Source organism: Nilaparvata lugens, chromosome 3 (assembly GCF_014356525.2).
Source record: "Nilaparvata lugens isolate BPH chromosome 3, ASM1435652v1, whole genome shotgun sequence".
Classification (NCBI taxonomy): Eukaryota; Metazoa; Arthropoda; class Insecta; order Hemiptera; family Delphacidae; genus Nilaparvata; species Nilaparvata lugens.
Window position 1 is genome coordinate 3,816,542 of NC_052506.1, and position 20,681 is coordinate 3,837,222.

The window sequence follows — 20,681 nt, forward strand, 5'->3', positions numbered from 1 at the left end:
TTTGTACGCATGTGCGAGTGAAACGGATTGCATGAAACAAGTCTCATGAAAGAGGGCTTCACGAAATGCGTTTCTCCGGTGTGCATCCCGCCTTAGCCAAATCCCGAGCAGGGAAACCGGCCCTATGTGAACTTATACTACACAAATTTTTAATATACAAAATATAAATCAACACTACTTAATCTAAATTCTGATTGCACTAATTCCCTAGCTGTAATTAGATAATTATCTTATCACAACTAATAATTATCTAGTTGTAATAATTATTCTCCATCAATTGCAATGCCTAAAAGTTTTTCGATGTTTTTAGGAATAATTTTATCATTAATAAAAAATCTAGCTAGTGGCAAGGAAATACACATAATACATACACATATATTATATTGTATATATATAATGGAATGGAATCACTATAATAATTATATTATTACACAAACATCAACAGGACTGTTAAATTACAGCTGATAACAACGGTAAGACAAAAATTACAATTATTGGAAGGAATCAGTGTCTCTGATAGTTACTTGACGGGTGGTCGAACGATTCTCCAGATGGTTTCTTGACGAATCGCCAACTCGCCGAATGGTTAACCATCCGCCAGCGGAGGAGTGACCCAACCGTATTTCTCGTGCGTTTTCACCAAACTCCGAAAAGATTCCTCAGCCAGTCGTCGGTTGAAGTCTTTGCTTCCGCTTTTTGGTTTCCTAGCTATTCTTCCCTGCAACATCACATGATACAGTGTTAACACAATATGATACAGTATCATCTCAACTTGATACACAACACCATGGGATATCTTCTTATGCAATCATTAAACTATGGTATCACCACGCATGATACAGTATCAACACAATATGAACAGTATCATCTCAACTTGATACACAAAACAGACATTTTATATTTACAATTATTTCTTTTGACAAAGTTGATCAACAGACTGTTGAAAATTATCGCTAGACGGTCGAAAGTACTTCAGTCAGTAAGTGAAGGTTTTTAATTATTTAAATAAATATTTGACTGCATGTCGTGTTTAAATACATAGAAAAATTGTGACATAATAATAATTGTAATAGTATAATGAATAATGATGATAGATTCAGTGATTAGGAAAAGTCTATGAATTCCGATACAAGCTACTTTTTGACAAAGAGACAAAGTTGATCAGCTGATGAACTAGAGACCGAAGAACTGCCAACCATGGGATATCTACTTAAGCTATCTTTTCTCTGCGGTATCAAAATAAATGATACAGTATCACCACAAAGTGATACAGTATCAACACAATATTATATTATAGTATCATCTCCACTTGATACACAACACCATCTTCTTATGCTATCATTACACTATGGTATCACCACACATGATACAGTATCACCACACATAATACAGTATCAACACAAAATGATACAGTATCATCTCAACTTTATACACATCTCCATGGGATATCATCTTATGCTATCTTTTCTCAATGATATTACACACAAAACTGTCCTTTGACAGCAAACTGCATGATAATATAGCTTCGACAGTATATGCGCTGGCCCACCCTCAAGGTCCAATTCCACCCTCAATTCCATGCTGTGGTGATACAGTATCATCACACCTTCTTATACTATCTTTCCTCTATGATATCAGTATAAATGATACAATATTACCACTAAGTGATACAATATCAATACAATATGATACAGTATCAATACAATATGGTACAGTATCAATACAATATGGTACAGTATCATCTCATCTTGATACACAACAGCATGGGATATCATTTTATGCTATCTTTTCTCTATAAAATTACACACTAACCTGTCCCTTGACGAGGCTGGCAGCAAACTGCATGACTATTGCTTCGACAGTGTATGCGCTGGCCCAGCCTCGCGGTGTGAGCAATTCCATGCAGATGGCTCCTCCCTCCATCACGAATCCCTTCTCGATGCGCGGCGACACGACGCGCATGAACGGCGGCTCGAACGGGAAGTTGTCGGGGAAGAGCAAGTGCAGCGAAATGCACGCGACGCCAAGCTCGCGCATGTCAGCGGCCAGGTCGCTTTCGGCGTCGATCCGGTACAACCTGCAACCGACGATTTGATGTTAGAGGATGATATTAGAGTGAAAATAAACCAAATATGTAAGCGATTCAATAAATGATATTAAATATGTAAAATAAAACAAGAAAACTAATGAATATGGACTTTGATTGGTAGGTGTAACGGACAACCACGTTAAAAAAGGAAATATATAAGCTCACTGTTTGTTGTCACAAGAAGTGAATAAATTCATATATTGAAAAATTGACTGCTAGTCGATCTTTTTAATGAAAAAAGTCATTAAATAGTAAACAGTTTGTGATGAAGAAAAACATTGAAGAAAAACAAGTTATTTTGAGTTGTTGATTAATAAACACTGATGAATAGTATGTACCGTACCGTAATGAATAAATTGATCAACCTATTACCTGAAAATGTAATTTTAGATACAGATAGAAATTCCCGGGCTGACAAATAATTTTTGAATAGAAGCGCTCATCGAATTTCCATCTAGCTGTTTACCCTGTTGTCAATATTTGCAGTAGCAAAAGTCTTCGGGGTGCAATGATTTCCGTTTAATAATAATTAATTTTGGATAACATCACTAGAATAAAGTATAAAAAAACTAGATTGGATTGAATCAACAAGAGTTGATTTATTTACTTACCACTTCATTTATTTATTTTCACTCACCACTTTTACAAATAATAAAAAAACCACGTTTACACCAGGGTTGTCAACTGAGATTTCAATTAATTGCGGCAATTTATCAAGAAAGCACGGCAACATTTTGTCGACAACTTGTAAAAATCCTTGTTTTAACAAAATTGTTGTTTCCAACTTAGAGTGGGAAACACTGAGAAAGTTGCCAACGAAATGTTCACCCTCTACAAGTCCACGTCGACTACACTCTCTAAGCAAAAACAATGACAACTTCATTTTTCGTCAACTTGTAAAAATCCTTGTTTTAACAAAATTGTTGTTTCCAACTTAGAGTGGGAAACACTGAGAAAGTTGCCAACAAAATGTTCACCCTCTACAAGTCCACGTCGACTACACTCTCTGGAAAAAAAATTGACAACTTCTGTTTCTCTACATTTGAGAACAGCCACTTGTTTTTTACAAAGCAATTAACAAAGTTTTTGCAGAAAACTGTTTGTGTACTATACAGATAGATAGATAGTTGTAAATTACTTCTGGCTAACGTATAACGGCGTCAGACAAGACAAGGTGCTTGCAAAATGCAACACACTAACGGATATCCCATGATGTTGTGTATCAAATTGAGATGACACTGTATCATGTGTGGTGATAATGTATTATGTAGGGTGATACTGTATCATGTGTGGTGATACTGTATCATGTGTAGTGATAATGTATCATTTATGGCGATACCACAGAGATAAGTTAGGCCCACCGCAAAGTAGACCCACGCTAATCCACCAAGGTCTATAATTACAGGTCATGGCACTCGTGTTCCTTATGAAGCGGCCATTTTATGGGGTCTTTATGGCGGTAAATTTGAAAATCCAATCTCATTCGATTTGCTCGTAACAAAATTATGCAATTTAAAAACAATATTCTAATTCAGATAATATGTGAATTCAGGTTTCCAATTTTTTAATAATGAAATTTCAATAATAAATGCTTCAATTGTTCATTTAATTATTATTAAAAATTGTTCTTATTCTTGTAACTTAAGGATTATTATTCATAAGGCATTTAGACAAGACAGAAATATGTGAGGCCTACTTAAAAAAGAGTTTCAAGTTCTCGATCAATTAAATCTAAAAATCAACATTTCAGTTCCTAGTTGGAATTCAAATATTATTATTCTGTCGGAACAATTTATTTTACAATTCAAAGCCAAGCAATATCCCTTGAACAATATAACAAAATATACATGATGTTGTTCAATCTATAATGAAAACAGCTGATAAATTTGAAAATTGGTGAACTTGAACCCCATAAAATGGCGATTTTTCAATGCATCACGGGATTATGTCATGACCTGTATTTATAGACCTTGTAATCCACGAAAAGCAACCCACGCCGTGGGATGTTTTGTAACATTGCTAGGTTTCTCCAGAAATCTGTGTAATGATAATAATACAACATGCAATGTATAATCCACTTGTCAGCTGATTGATTATGAATAATTCTATGGCAATGGTTTACAAAACATCCCACGGTGTGGGTTGCTTTTCGTGGATTAGCGTGGGTCTACTTTGCGGCGGGCCTTAGCATAAGATACCCCATGGTATAGGTCGTTTATCTTCCAAATTTCAAGCCGATTACTGTCGACTTCTGTCTCTTATTAGGTAGTGTTTTGGCCGAGTGATAGTGTAAGAACGGCACAGTATGAGAGACTACTAGCGTCACATAGCTTCACGAAAAAGAACTACTAGGACTATCGGCTTGAGTTAACATTGACATTTGAAACATACACGCCCTATGGCATGGGATATCTTCTTATGCTATCTTTATTCTGGTTTATGGTTTTATACTGTATCATTTTGTGACACTGTATCAAATCAACGCAATATAATACAGTATCAACCCAATATGATACCTGTATCATCTCAACTAGGACTATCGGCTTGAGTTAACATTGACATTTGAAACATACACGCCCTATGCGATGGGATATCTTCTTATGCTATCTTTATTCTGGTTTATGGTTTTATACTGTATCATTTTGTGACACTGTATCATATCAACGCAAAATAATACAGTATCAACCCAATATGATACCTGTATCATCTCAACTTGATACAGTATCGTTTCAACTTGATAAACAACACCATGGGATATCTTCTTATTATGCTATATTTTCTCTGGTTTATAGTTTTATACTGTATCATATTGTGTTATATGATACTGTATCATATCAACGCAATATAATTGACCGAGTCGACGGTTTGGCATTTCTCAATGCTTGAATGTTTGAATGTACTTATATGTTTTTATGTAGCGCATTTACGGCGAAACGCGGTAATAGATTTTCATGAAATTTGGCAGGTATGTTCCTTTTTTAATTGCGCGTCGACGTATATACAAGGTTTTTGTAATCTTTCATTTCAAGGATAATATAAAAGGAAAAAGGAGCCTCCTTCATATGCCAATATTAGAGTAAAAATCAGACTATAGAATTATTCATCATAAATCAGCTGACAAGTGATTACACAGATGTGTGGAGAAGCCAGTCTATTGTTGTATTTCCATAAGGTCTATAGTTTCAATCAGGTACTTCTGGATGAGAATACTGCGTGAGTTACCTGATTGAAACTATAGACCTTATGGAAATACAGCAATAGACTGGCTTCTCCACACATCTGTGTAATCACTTGTCAGCTGATTTATGATGAATAATTCTATAGGCTGATTTTTACTCTAATATTGGCATATGAAGGAGGCTCCTTTTTCCTTTTATATTATCCTTGAAATGCAAAATTTCCAAAAACCTTGTATATACGTCGACGCGCAATTAAAAAAGGAACATACCTGTCAAATTTCATGAAAATCTATTAACGCGCTTCGCCGTAAATGCGCAACATATAAACATTTAAACATTAAGAGAAATTCCAAACCGTCGACTTGAATCTTAGACCTCACTTCGCTCGGTCAACTAGTACAGTATCAACCCAATATGATACAGAATCAACACAATATGATACCTGTATCATCTCAACTTGATACAGTATCGTCTCAACTTGATACACAACACGATGGGATATCTTCTTATGCTATCTTTCCTCTATGATATTGTTGACAACTTTGGTGTAAATGAAGCTTAATAAGAAGAGATTCAAAAATGATGAATGACCAATGACCAACCTGATGTGCCACTCGAAGAGATTATCATTGATAAGTTCTACGGTGAATATATGGTCGGTACGGTCAGAACTTCGCTGGATGTCCTTCAGCTCCTTCATCAGACGTCTTGTGCGCACGCGTAGCGAGTCTGCAAATCAAATCACTATAATATAATAGTTTGTATAAAATAACTTCAGACTTGGACTCGCACGATTTCTTGCCAATATAATAGAGTTTATTGAGATTAGGTACATATTTCTTTGATTATTTATATTTATACAAAAATTGTTGAAACACGACCTAGCAATGTTGCAGAGCTAGAAAAGGATAGTACTGTACTATCTGATTTGACGAATGATAGACAAGGATAGCAACACCAATGCTTTCAAATATTTTTATTATAACACTAGCTGGCCCGGCGAACTTCATACCGCCAAATAATTAATGCATCTCATGACAAACTTTAGCTGGATGCACACCTGTGGAGGCGCGATGCGGCATTTTGCATCCAGGTGCTTCTTGCTTATTGGTTGGAATGGAAGAACTCACACACACTGAATCGGGCATGGCGTGGAACGGTGTGATAAGGCAATCTCCTTAAGATCAACACTTTGTATCACCAAGCCACGCCTCCTCATGTGTGCTTAGCCTTAGCTTAATCTAATATGCACTACATTTCTATGAAAATTATCCAACAATCAGTATTTACATTTATATCTCAATATGGACTCCCTATGTGCTTAGTTATATAGTAATAATTTACTGAAAAACAATTAATTCTAAACACCGAAGACAGCACAATTATTCGAAAAAAGCAATGTCTTTTAGCATAGCCACCTCTAATACAAGGCCCCGGCATACGATATTGCAACGTCGCAGCGTAGGCCTAGCATCCAATACATGATTGGTGAAAAAGATCAGCTGGTATCTTTTAAATCTTTTTCACCAATCATGTATTAGATTCTAGACCTACGCTGCGACGTTGCAATATCGTAAGCCGGGGCCTTGTATTAGAGGTGGCTATGCTTTTAGTCTTCAACCTGAGGCCTTTCAGAACCGTCATTTTGATTTTTAGTCGGGTTGTTTAGAATAAAATACATGGGCGGTTATGGAGCAGCACACACTCTTGTCTACTATCTACCGACAGCTGTTGGATGACACAATGATTATAACATCTGATTTTTATTTCTGTGTGTGGCCAGCACACAAATCTTCTCCCATAAGGATGACTTGTAAAAAAATCTGGTGTGGCGCACTCACACAACTTTCCTTGCCGTTATGAAAATTGATCACCTGACACTAGTGTACCCGCGCATTTCAAGTCTACTATTCAAAGATTTGAGCCAGCTGGTGACAGGGCAATAACGCTGGAGACACACATGAGGTCTGCTATCTCTTCATAGTGAATGATTTGATAGAATCAACAATAATTTGCAATTGAATAATCACATTTTCTCGAATTTCAAGCTTATTTTCAATTTTAGGTGAAAATGTTACTGAACATTAATTGTAGAGATTTTCATGCTCAATCTACTCCACTTGATTTTTTTTTGTTTAAATTGTATCTGAAGCCTGATTATTCGGAATCTACCTGCATTGATGGGTAGGAGCTCCTGAAATTTTTACAGATATGGGACTTGTGGCAGTTGATAGAGCTTATCGATGACTATTTTAGGTATAAATTTGATCAAAATCGTTGGAGCCGTTTCCGAGAAAATCACGAAAAACCCTGTTTTTGACAACATTTTCGCCATTTTAGCCGCCATCTTGAATTGCATTTGATCGAAATTGTTCGTGTCGGATCCTTATAGTGAAGGACCTTAAGTTCCAAATTTCAAGTCATTCCGTTAATTGGGAGATGAGATATCGTGTACACAGACGCACATACATTCATACACACACACACACACACACATACAGACCAATACCCAAAAACCAGTTTTTTGGACTCAGGGAACCTTGAAACGTTTAGAAATTTAGAAATTGCGGTACCTTAATTTTTTTCGGAAAGCAATACTTTCCTTACCTATGGTAATAGGGCAAGGAAAGTAAAAACTTTGAAGAGCCTTAGGAAAGAGTCCTGAGGTTGGTTTTTAAATTTGATAGGCCATAAACCTGGTCCTGAACATAACAAACACAACAAAAAAAAACATCAAATTCGGTGCACACATAAAAAAGTTATTGAATGTCAAAATTTGAGGATCGATTTTTATTTGTATAGATATAGAGATTACATATTTCTTTAATTATTTATATTTCTACAAAAATTGTTGAAACACGACCTAGCAATGTTGCAGGGCTAGAAAAGGATAGTACTATCTGATTTGACGAATGATAGACAAGGATAGCAACATCAATGCTTTCAAATACTTTTATTATAACTCATGGACCTCACTGTAACATCGTGATAAACCGAGTTTACAAAAATTGCAGAAATTATGACAAATGGAAAATTATTGACAAGTCTGTAGTCATATAATTTCTAAAGAAACAATAATATGGATTGTTGATTTTGGATTTATTGTTTTGGTATGCTGTTAGTTGAAGATGGGCCAGCACTGTCTTGCTGTCTTTTGTATTTATTTTTGGTTACCTATTTTGTTTGATGCAACCGGCACTAGCGAACAAGTTCATCTTATGCTAGTGTCTGCCAAATTGATGAGTTAGGATTAATGATTTATGAACACACATATTGTACTTGGTTTTTTTCATGTTTTAATTCTAGGTTACAGATATTGCTGCTTGTATGTACTTTTGATTTTGGCAATAAATAGTTTCAATTTCAATTTCAATTGCTCTAAACGTGTACCTCATTAAAAGTTGAGTTACATTTCTATTGTGGCCGAGACACACATAACGGCACCGAGCCCGCGCCGCGGTACGGCCGAATGTCGGAAGTACTACGGCGAGTGAGAAAACAAATGCTTTTAAACTTGTAGGGACACATACTACCGCACCGTGTCAGCACCGTTGCCGTGTTTAATGCCCGAGCCGTGCCCGCGCCGTCACCGACTAGTTCAGTTTACTTTTTGACGGTGACGGTGCGACCTCGTTTAACATAGAAAGTAAAAAACTTTTTGAAGAGATACGGAATTTTCCAGTTTTGTACGATCAAAGTGATGAGAAATATGATTGAACGGACAAATAAGTTAAAAGTAAAACTTTAACCAAATAAAAAGTTAAGCCAAAGGTATGATAGACATAATATTATAATAAACTAGCCGTCAGGCTCGCTTCGCTCGCCATATCCGTCTAGCAAGGGGGCTCTGCCTCCTGGACCCCCGACTGGATCGTCCAAGAGTGACATCAGCAGGCTCGCTTCGCTCGCCTGCATTTTTCATTTGAGCATTTTTAATCATATGTTAGGACAATCGGGGGTCCAGACTAAACGTCTGGCTAAACGGATATGGCGAGCGAAGCGAGCCTGACGGCTAGTAATATAATATTCCCAGGATTGAAGTAGCAGTGCCCAATCAATTTTTCCGCGATAAATGCATTGAAATCTTCAACTTGGTGCCAACCTAACAAAGTCAACGCAACTTAATGCCAACCTGACAAAATTATTAATTTAGTTGCCAGTTAACAACTGTTTCGAAGAGGAACTCTATCTAGATTATAGTTCTATAGTAACATATGATATATGATATGGAAATTTCAATTATAATTAAGAGATTGGGAGAAGAATAATATACATGCTGAAAGACGAACTTTAAACCCTTAAAAACCACCCTTAGAGTTAAATATTGCCAAAAGATTTCTTAGTGCGCCTCTAAAGGGCCAACTGAGCATACCTACCAAATTTGAACGTTTTTGGTCCGGTAGATTTTTAGTTTGCGAGTGAGTGAGTGAGTCAGTCAGTCAGTCAGTGAGTGAGTGCCATTTCGCTTTTATATATATAGATAATAAAATAAACAACAAAATGTATAAAAGAAGGAACCCGTGACTGTGTCTTAAATTTTAAATTTAAAACTAATTACGTTAAAGGCAGAAGATAACAATTTTATTGCTGATATATATTTCCGATACATGACTGATTGTTACCGTATGTATACATTACGGTATTGTTATGCACCGAAATATATACCAGCACTATGATTCTCATATTCTACAGGTAATTAGTTTAAAATTGGAAAATATAATTTAAATCGGATATAACAAGCTTTAATAGTGTTATATTGTTGACAATAGTTTAACACATTTAGAAATGAGACCACAGTAGCACTACAGAACTGAGACGGACACTGCTGCCGCTCGGCTGTCGCACGGATATGTGTGTTCCTCTACCATCATCACCGAGTTGCGGGCGTAGCTCGGTCGTACCTCGGCACGGGCTCGGTACCGTGTGTCATATGTGTGTGACACATATGTGTCATGTGTCCCGACCTTTATTCGTCTCAATTCTCTACCCACGAAAGGGGTGTTTGGATATTTTTATATTAATATAGTGAGGTCCACGTTATAATGGCAGTGTTTGATAAGGCCGGTTACAGAGCTCGACCGACCGTCAGTGCGTATGCACCATCCTGACCATACATCAGTTTTTCTGACTCACAAAATGGACGCCTTTACAGATTGTTCAATTGCAGCTTATTATCTTCGTAAACGGAAGATTAAAAGACGTAGATATCAAGTTCACCCGATGGTCGCCCAAAGAGCATTTCAAAGGGAATTTAGTACCATTATATAAATCATTGCTTGGGGTGAAGATACATTTCTCAACTACCTCAGAATCTCCATCAGAAATTTTGATGAGTTATTTCGAGCTTGTATCACCATTGGGAATACTTGCAGTCACTTTAATCTACTCAAATAAATGTAGATAATATTAATAATATATGATTTTTTCAATAAAAAATTTAGAAATGATTGAAGAAATGTATAGAAAAACTCTGAATTCAAATATGACACTATTAATATTGAATTCATTCATTATGCTATTCAATTCAATATTGATTGTCGGGCAGAGGTGTCAGCACATTGGTTATGTTGCGATCGAGCTAATGATCAGTACAGCTCTGAAAGATTCAATTTTTTTCAATAGCGCGTCAGTCGACCGATGGAACGGATGCGCACGAGCTCGACCGATGGTTTTCGTACGCTGTATAAAACGCATGGTCCTGACAGTGCGCGTGCGTGCCGTCAGTCCTGCTCTGTACGGATACATGGAATATCTATGGAAAAGACAAGCGCGACTGACGTACGCACTGACGGTCGGTCGAGCTCTGTAACCGGCCTAAGCAATTCTATCTATATCCTTCTCTATCATTCACAAAGCGGATAGCGCTATCCCTTTCCCGCTTTGCTATGTTGCCAGATTGTCTTTTAACAATGTAGAATTAATAATTAATCAACAACATATTTCATCTAAATTATGAAAATTCATTATGAATTATTGAAAAATATAATTTCTTGCTTAATAAAATATAATAATTTATTTATTGTATAAAACACTATAAGCATAATACGATTATGACATTGGAGGAAAAACTAGGCTGAACCTGTACTATTTTGATAAAATGTTAATGTTGTTCAAAAGTTAAGGATTATTAAGTTAATATTATTGTTAATTGATTATTTAAATGAGAATGAACAGTTAATATTACATATCAATTAAACCTGTATCGGCTACCGTCTATAGAAGGCATTGACAAGACTGAGGATCGGCAATGTTTTTCTCCTATTTTTCACCACTGCCATTATAACGTGGACCTCACTTTAGTTCAATTTCATGGAGGAAATAAATTTGGTTTGAATTAAAATAATAAATCAACTCACTTTCCGCATTAGCAGTAGGTAGCGCAGTGGAGCTAGACGAACTCTTCTTCTTAAAGAATCCTCCGCCTCCGCTTCCGCCTCCACTGCCCCCGCCGTTAGAGGGGCCGTTGCCGCCCTTATCGGAGGCGGCAGGCGAAACCACGTGGTCCCACCCATGGCGACCCAGGAGGCGGCGAGCGGCCCCCGCGGGCGAGCCGGGGGCGGCAACTGCCCCTGTCTTATCACCGCCTCCGCCCCCGTGCTTGTCACCAGTGTGGAACAGCTTACGGAAGGCGGCTGCCATTTTCTCTTTCGATTTTGACGTCATCTTGTCGACTTAAAGTTGGGAGATCATTTGAGGTTTGAAATGTATATTAAAGAGTTGGGATAATAATTCGTTGATGTTAGGTTAGTAGTTTATGTATAGGTTAGGTCGAGTCTCAGCTATAACTTCAAATACTGATGTGTATTTCAAGTTTAGTAAACTGGAGTTTAGTGAAGGTTTTATTTCAGTATCCAAGTTGATGTAAAGTTTAGGTTGAAGTAAGGTAAACAGAAGTTTAGGTTAGGTTTAATTTCAGTTTCAAAACTTACTATGTAAATTGGTGTTTGAACTGAAGTTACGGTTGAATTAAAGTGAACTGTAGTTTAGGTTAGGTTTAATTTCAGTTTCACAAACTTACTAGGTAAATAGATGTTTGAGCTAAAGTTAAGGTTGAATTGAAGTAAACTGGACTTTAAGTTTGGTTTAATTAAAGTTTCAAAGCTTATTTTAGTTGAAAAGTAATGTTTAGGTTAGGGTTGCTCGAGTTTCAGCTTTAAAGTTAACAATAGTCTACTTTCAACGTTTGAAAACAACTTCAGGTTACTCTAGGTTAGGTTTCAATTTCAAAGCAGACGGGGTTTAAACTAAAGTTAAGGCTAGGTTAGGTCTGAATTGAAGTTCAGGATTTGTTTTAAAGTTAAAAGTACAAAGACATTTGAACTGGAGATAAGGATCAAGTTAGTTTACAAATTTAACAAACATGAAATTTGAATTTGAGGAGTGAGGTTATGCTTTAGCTTCAAACTGTGTAGGTAGACCTACTGTAGAGATTACAATAGCTGAGATCAACTCTACAGAGAAATAGTAGGCTATATCCGTTTCTGATAATAGCCTAATTAGGTTTTTATGGTGAGAATTGTGTTTGAAGTCTAGCTGCTGAGTTTTTGCAGTCACTGGGAGTTTGGTTCAGGTTAGGTTAGATGAGGCCAGTTTGAGTAGGGTAGGTAGTTCAGGTTCAACGAAGCATCATCACGACTGAAGGATTGCAGACGCTAGCAATGGTCTGACAGAGTTCTATACTCTGGAAACCTGTAACAAATGAATGGTCATGAATCAGAAAACAGTTTTCCATAGAGCCTCACAAAAACAAACGGCTCTCCATCAGAAATGAGCAGTTAAGGCTGTTTCGTACATTTCTTTTATTATTTAAATTGGATAATCTTTTTCAATATAATTGTTAAGATCATTATAAGAGTGAGAAAAAGTTGCATCTGAAATTTCTAAGTCGTCTAATAAGCGAGTTATGGGTTGTTGAAGTGCTAACTTTCCAGATTCCGTTTTCTTTCCAGATCATCAACGGTTTTGACTATATTATTAGAACTTCTCTTAAAAATTTGAAAAATGTATCTTTCCAAACTAAAACATTTTATTCCCCATATCGTTCACAAATAAAAAAGGAACATTTTTTGTAAATTCGATAGCTTGTTTATTTTGGCATTAATCTTGAAAAAACGCATATTAGAACAAAGCCAATGATATACTGAATGTATTGAAAAAACTCCAATGGAAAATTCGAAACCGTTTATGATATGGAAAGAAAACGGAGTTTAGCACTTCAACAACCCATAACTCGCTTATTAGACCACTTAAAAATTTCAGATGCAACTTTTTCTCACTCTTATAATGATCTTAACAATTATATTGAAAAAGATTCTCCAATTTAAATGAAAATAAAAAGATGTAACGAAAACCTTAATAAATTAAAATAACAAATTTTACTGAAAACCCCCAGTGTTTTTCACACAATTATTTTGAAAAAGTAATTATATATGCCTTGTGCACACAATACTGCAATTCGCATGATGGCAACGGGAGATATTTTAAGTCGTAGTTGAATGATTAAAATCGTCGCCGTCCCATCATGCGATTCGCAATGGTGTAAGCATAAAGGTGCGTACAGATATACGCGCCGCGAACATGAGCAATTCACTTTTAATCAGCTGATTATATTTCTATTTTTACAGAAACGGTAAGATACAGATATAAAAAGCTTGGCATCAGCTGATTAAAAGTGGATTGCTCATGTTCGCGGCGCGTAAATATGTACGTACCTTGAGATCTAGTGGCTATTTCGTGAGGTCCACGTCATAATGGCAGTATTTGATTGACGACATTGGTGTTCCTATCCTTGTCTATCATTCAACAAAGCAGATAGCTCTATCCTTTTCTAGCTCCGCAACGTTGCCAGTTCGTTTTTTAACGATGTATGAATATAATTAATTAATAAAATATTCAATCTCAACCATGAAAACTTATTATTCAATCATTAAAAAATACATTTTCTTGACGAATAAAATATAATAATTGGTTATTTTAAATGAAAACCATTGATATTATATCAGACTAGCCGTTAGGCTCGCTTCGCTCGCCATATCGTCTAGCCAGGGGGCTCCGCCCCCTGGACCCCCGACTGGATCGTCCAAGAATGAGATCAGCAGACTCGCTTCGCTCGCCTGGATTTTTCATTTGAGCATTTTTATCATATGTTAGGACGATCCAGTCCTGGGTCCAGACTAAACGTCTGGCTAAACGGATATGGCGAGCGAAGCGAGCCTGACGGCTAGTAATATAATATTCACAGGAATGGCTCTGATTGAAGTAGCAGTGCCCAATCAATTTTTCCGCGATAAATGTATTTCAATCTTCAACTTGGTTCCAACCTAACAAAGTCAACTCAACTTAATGCCAAACTGACAAAATTATTCAATTAGTTACCAGTGTTAACAACTGTTTCGAAGAGGTACTCTCTATATAGTTCTATATTAACATAATATGGGATGGACATTTTTCAATTATAATTAAGAGAATAAGAAGAATATACATGCTAAAAGACGAACTTTAAACCCTTAAAAACCACCCTTAGAGTTGAAATATTGCCAAAAGATTTCTTAGTGCGCCTCTAAAGGGCCAACTGAACATACCTACCAAATTGGAACGTTTTTGGTCTGGTAGATTTTTAGTTCTCCGAGTGAGTGAGTCAGTCAGTGAGTGATTGCCATTTCGCTTTATATATATATATATAATATAGATAGATATTCCGATACCTGCAATCCTTTATAGAAAGCAGAGGCAAGGCAGAGAATCGGCAACGCTGTTCCCTTATCTTTCGCTCCACTGCCATTATAACGTGGACCTTAATATGGTGAGATAAGAGATTCACTTTGAACAGTTAGTATTTCTTCATAAAAAATACAAACGCTAACCATTTAAAATGGTTGAAAATAAATCTCATGTGAGTTCATACAAGTTAACATGTAATGTGTCACGGATGGACTCGTTAACCGTCAGTCCCGGCTAACCTCAAACAGTCGTTAGGTCATGCCAGAGGCCCTGAAATTGATCAGGTGCCACCTGAAAACTCTGACACCAGATCTGAGCCAGCCAGGTCACATGATATTATAGCATGCAACTTTTGTAACAGATACCGGTGTTTATGCGACAAGTTACGTTTTACGGCTAAGTTTACGGTGCCGACACCGACGCCGTAAACCGGCTGAGCGGCATTCCAAGATCAATCAGAGTCAATCAACGTGAAAGTGCACTATTGCTTAACACTTCACCTTATTCTTCTCTCACTCTACCTCCTTCATAATTTTATTCTTCTCCTTCTTCTGCTCCTTTTTCTTCTTCTAATTCATTCTCATCTCCTCCTCCCTTTTCTCGTACAAGTACTCCTTCTTCCCCTTCTCTACTATTCTTCTTCTCTTTCTCCTTCTAGTCAATTATGAGTGAAGTAATGTAACTTCTAAAGAATTATTGACAGTACAAAACTGATACATTTACTGTAAAAATACAGCTGAAGATGTGTTGGTTTCAACACGAAACTGTTGTTCTGAAATTAATGTATCATCAATATATAAAAGCGAAATGGCACTCACTCACTGACTGACTGACTCACTCACTCACTCGCAGAACTAAAAATCTACCGGACCAAAAACGTTCAAATTTGGTAGGTATGTTCAGTTGGCCCTTTAGAGGCGCACTAAGAACGGATTTGGAAAAAAAAATCCAAAGATACGCCCAAAATCTGCGTTTTTCCAACGTTTTTTAGCGCTTTCTCAGCTTTATCGAGAACAAATGGACAGAAATTGTTCAAATTTAGTACAGAAGCTCAGCTAGAGTGTAATAATGTTGTGTTAGAAGGAATTTGCAATAACGTCAAATATATGCCCAAAATTAGCGTTTTTCCAGCGATTTTTTGCTTTTTCTCAGCTTTATCGAGAATAAAAGAACAGAAATTATTCAAATTTAGTACAGAAGCTAAGCTAGGGTGTACTAATGTTGTGTTAGAAGGAATTTGAAATACAATATTCCTCATAATATCCTAACGAGGTTTTCCACCCTGCACTAAATAATTGAAATTAATCGGTGATTGAATCGAACGACGAAGTACTTTGACTTTCTGATGTAATGAAGCATGCTCAAATGAAAAAGGCAGGCGAGCGAAGCGAGCTCGCTGATCTCATTTTTGGACGACCCAGTCGGGGGTCTAGGGGGCGGTGCCCCCTGGCTAGACAGATTCATTTATTCATTTCATTCATTTATTTACAATGCAAATGACACAAATGTAATAACATTGAAAGATAAACTAATAAGGTAGTCCTTGTGCTATTTTTCTTCCAAATTTATAGATGACAAAGTCCAAGATGCGGTTAGAATTTCACTTGTACAATTTTTATAGAATTTTAGTCCAAAATAAACATTAAAACTATTAATTTAGAATTTAGATGGCTTAAATTGATAAATTAATTCGAAATATTCCACTCAATTACCACTTGTAACGAATAATATTGAGTTATTTAAGAAAATTTGTAACTAATAAAATTTGATATGGCAAGCGAAGCGAGCCTGACGGCTAGTGTATCATAAATGTGGATATAACAAAATGAAACTGTTTTTCTCAACTATGGAAAAATTCCACAACATCAATCCTCATTCAACAAATTTTTATACATTTATATTATTCTTACTTTGAAGATTGAACTGTGAATCTTGGTGCGATGGGAAGCACTGAAATAAGGAATTGTTGACAGTACATCTTACTCTATTGCTATTACCATAGATAAACAATAGCGTAAGTAGATATCCCATGGTATAGGGAATTTATGTCGCAACTTTTACTGTTATCTCAAGCCGATTACTGTCGATTATTATAAATTTTTACTGTTTTGTTGGGGTGAGAGTGAAAGATTGGCACAATTTGAGAGACTACCATTGTCACACAGCTGCATGGAAAAGAACTACGTGAACTATCAGCTTGGGATAACAGCAAAAGTTGCGACATGAATGCCCTATACCATGGGATATCTGCTTATGCTATCGTTTCTCTATGCTATTACTACTTCAGGCGAAATTGTTAGTATCGATTGAATGGAAAGCAATAATGCTATTTACAAGGCATGCCTGACAGTTCAATACAGCGGAAACAGTATTTTTCGAAATAATCGGGTGAAAAGCGCGACTGCTTGTTCATCAGGAAATTAGCGCTGGAAAAAAGAAAACTCAGGTACCGCCAAAAAAAGGAAACACAGTTCAAGGGTCATTTGCCGAGTCACGAAACTTCCGTTGTGCTAGATGCCAATCAAAACGGAAAAGAAAAGCTGAAAGGAATGGACCAATGTTTACAGTTGAAACTTCAAAAATAATATACTTTTGTATCTTAAAATGTATACTTTTATTATATATTTATTTATTATTTATATATATTATATATTATTGTATATTTTTGTATAGCCTAATTCAAAATGTATACTTTTGAATTTTCAAATTCATCTGAACTAAATTAATTACATATTTATTTACATTTAGCAATACATTATCAAATACATGATTAGAAAAGGATCAACAGGCCTAGCCCAAAACCGCTCCCTTTCCGAATTTTGATAGTAGTAAGCCAATGTCTAAAAGGTAGGTTATGTTGCTTCACTTTGAATCAAATCCAGAGTCCAGAAATATACATACCAAAATTTAGAATTTAATTGGATTGAAAACCAAAAATATTGCACCAAACTATAATTCAAAACTTTAAACCATTTAATTATTTCAAAATTGAAAAAAATAATATGACAAGAATATTTAATTAGAAGCTGAGTTTCAATATAGATCATTTCTTCTTTCAAATATGTAGATAAAAATACCGATAAGAAAGATGAATAAAATCCTTCGAATTCAAATAAACTAAAAAATAAATTAATTAATTATACACGATAAAGAAAATATATAAAATTTGATGACAGGCATTTTGGCACTGGACATACACTTACACCGTTATTTTGAGCACAAAATCACATAAATTGAACGGCGGTCATAATTGTTTTTAAAATAAACTAAGTTCAAAGTAGCACAATTTTACATGCATTTAACCTTTATGTATCCAGCCATTTTGATTATCAAAATCATCAAATTATGATATTCCTAATTTGAGTTTTCCTAACCCAAAGCTTTCCCTAACCTCAGCTTTCCTAACCTAAAGATTTCCTAACGTAAAGCTTTTCCTAACCTTAGCTACTTATGGCTGCTAACCATAACCTATAGGTTAAATGCATGTGAAATTGTGCTACTTTGAACTTAGTTTATTTTAAAAACAATAGTGAGCGCCGTTTAATTTTTGTGATTTTGTGCTCAAAATAACATACTAAATGGATACCAACCAAAAATTTGATGACAGGTATTTTGGCACTGGACGTAGGCCTACACTTACACCAAAAGTTCAAAGCTGTGTTTCGATAGGTTAAAAATTCACTTCCTTGTAAATAAAGTGAAAAAAAGATAAAATAAATACTATTAGAAATATTTGAAATGAAAATATCTGTAAAAATACCTACAGTATAAGGAAGGTGGAAAAAGTTCTTGGAATTTATCTTAACTGAGTTACACTATATACAAAATATTATTGAAATCACTATTTTAATTACACTTTTGCTACCACCGCCTCAAGGTGATTATATTTGTGATGATTAGAGGTAGGCGCAAACAGATCGTCATCGGACGGACGGCACGCATCGGACGGATCGGATGATTAGATTTGATGCATTGTTTTCAATTGGAGTGCGCATACCTATACAGTACGGATGCGGATAGGTATGCGCACTCCAATTGAAAACAATGCATCAAATCTAATCATCCGATCCGTCCGATGCGTGCCGTCCGTCCGATGACGATCTGTGTGCGTCTACCTTAAGGTTATCATTTAAATTAATAGTGTTCAATGTATGATATTAAATAATAATAATTATTGTATTGAATAATAAAATTCTGACTAACAAAAATCGTGTACTAACAGGAAGATAGTAACCGAACACTTCAGTACACAAGGCGAATAAAAAAAAACAGCTGCGATGAAAACAGATTTGGTTTCCCATTTTATAATTGCTGCAGTTACATAAACTCGAAGTATCTTAATATCCAAATAAAAAACTAACCTTGACTCGTCTGTTCCTTGTACGATGGTTATTCTACAAGTCACAGCATTGAAAGGATTTAAGGCTCATTTTTTACACACCTGTAAAAATAGAAAAAGACAAATTAGTTACGGTGCATTGCTCAATGACAAGTGTTATAAAACTTGTTAATAATAATAACTAGTAGTTCTGTGAACAGTAGACCTCGCGCTCAGTAAGAACATTGACCTGTTGCTATGTTTTCTCAAAAATTAATAAATAATTTATCAATTTCAAATGTCTAGAAAAAATTCTAAATAAACATAGAGCTTTCTGTCCTATCGTACCGTGACGTATCGTCCCCGAATGCGAGTGTGAGCGCTTTTTTCTGGTCTGGCTGCAACTGTCTACAACGTTGATGGAAAGATACATTTTCAAGATGTTCGATGTTTTTGAACGGGTAGTATTATAGACCACTGGTCAGCTGATTTATGATAAATAATTCTATAGTCTGATTTTTACGGTAATATTGGCGTATGAAGGAGGCTCCTTTTTCATTTTATATTATCCTTGAAATGCAAAATTTCCAAAAACCTTGTATATACATCGACGCGCAATTTAAAAAGGAACCAACCTGTCAAATTTCATGAAAATCTATTACCGCGTTTCGCCGTAAATGCGCAACATTTAAACATAAAGAGAAATGCCAAACCGTCGACTTGAATCTTAGACCTCACTTCGCTCGGTCAGCTACTCCAACATCTTATTATTTCACGTCAGTCTGTGAAAGGACTAACTTTGAAAATTATGATATACTCTAATTTAGAATGATATACCATGTCATGTCAAAAAATAATCAGATTATTTTGATCAAGTCGATTTAAATTTCTAGATTAATATTTCTCGTGAGGTGAGCTGATTGATTACACAGCTGGAAATAATTCTGTATCTCTCCCACACACACATCTTATGTTATAAACAGACGACAAATTATCATATGTTTTCCCAAGGATAAATAATTATTATCCTTTTCATGTCCTTCAGCGAGTTTTCCCAGGGATGAGACCTAGTGCAATCGAATTTTTATATCATAAACCTGCTATGTTCCAAATTTCGTGATAATCGTTAGAGCCGTTTTGAAGATCCGTTGAACATAAATAGCCAGATATAAAAAAATATAGAAATATACAGAAACTAGCCGTCAGGCTCGCTGAACTCGCCGTATAATCCGTCTAACCAGGGGGCGGAGCCCCGGCTGGATCGTCCAAAAATGAGATCAACGGGCTTGCTTCGCTCGCCTGCATTTTTCATTTGAGCATGCTACATTCCATCAGAAAGTCAGAGTATTGAGAAAACTCAGAAAAGCTGAGAAAA

The 20,681-nt window shown here is 35.9% G+C and overlaps 1 protein-coding gene across 1 annotated transcript; it reads right to left on the reverse strand.

The window, feature by feature from the left end:
• Nucleotides 1-364: 364 nt before the first annotated feature.
• Nucleotides 365-19,431, reverse strand: LOC111058901 (ubiquitin-conjugating enzyme E2Q-like protein 1). Its single transcript, XM_039422636.1, has 5 exons — nucleotides 19,350-19,431; nucleotides 11,625-12,957; nucleotides 5,871-5,997; nucleotides 1,813-2,077; nucleotides 365-718 (listed from the first exon to the last, which is right to left on the reverse strand). Exons 2-5 carry the CDS (start codon nucleotides 11,929-11,931, stop codon nucleotides 587-589), a joined length of 831 nt encoding a protein of 276 aa, XP_039278570.1. The 5' UTR covers nucleotides 11,932-12,957; nucleotides 19,350-19,431; the 3' UTR covers nucleotides 365-586.
• Between the last annotated feature and the right edge of the window lie 1,250 nt (nucleotides 19,432-20,681).

Excerpts from the sequence above, each read along its gene's own strand:
- LOC111058901 (XM_039422636.1), bottom strand. The coding sequence starts at position 11,931 with ATGACGTCAAAATCGAAAGAGAAAATGGCAGCCGCCTTCCGTAAGCTG. Across the intron at positions 5,998-11,624 it reads ACCTACTGCTAATGCGGAAA|ACTCGCTACGCGTGCGCACA; the intron begins GTGAGTTGATTT and ends TTTGATTTGCAG. Across the intron at positions 719-1,812 it reads CCAGCCTCGTCAAGGGACAG|GGAAGAATAGCTAGGAAACC; the intron begins GTTAGTGTGTAA and ends GTGATGTTGCAG.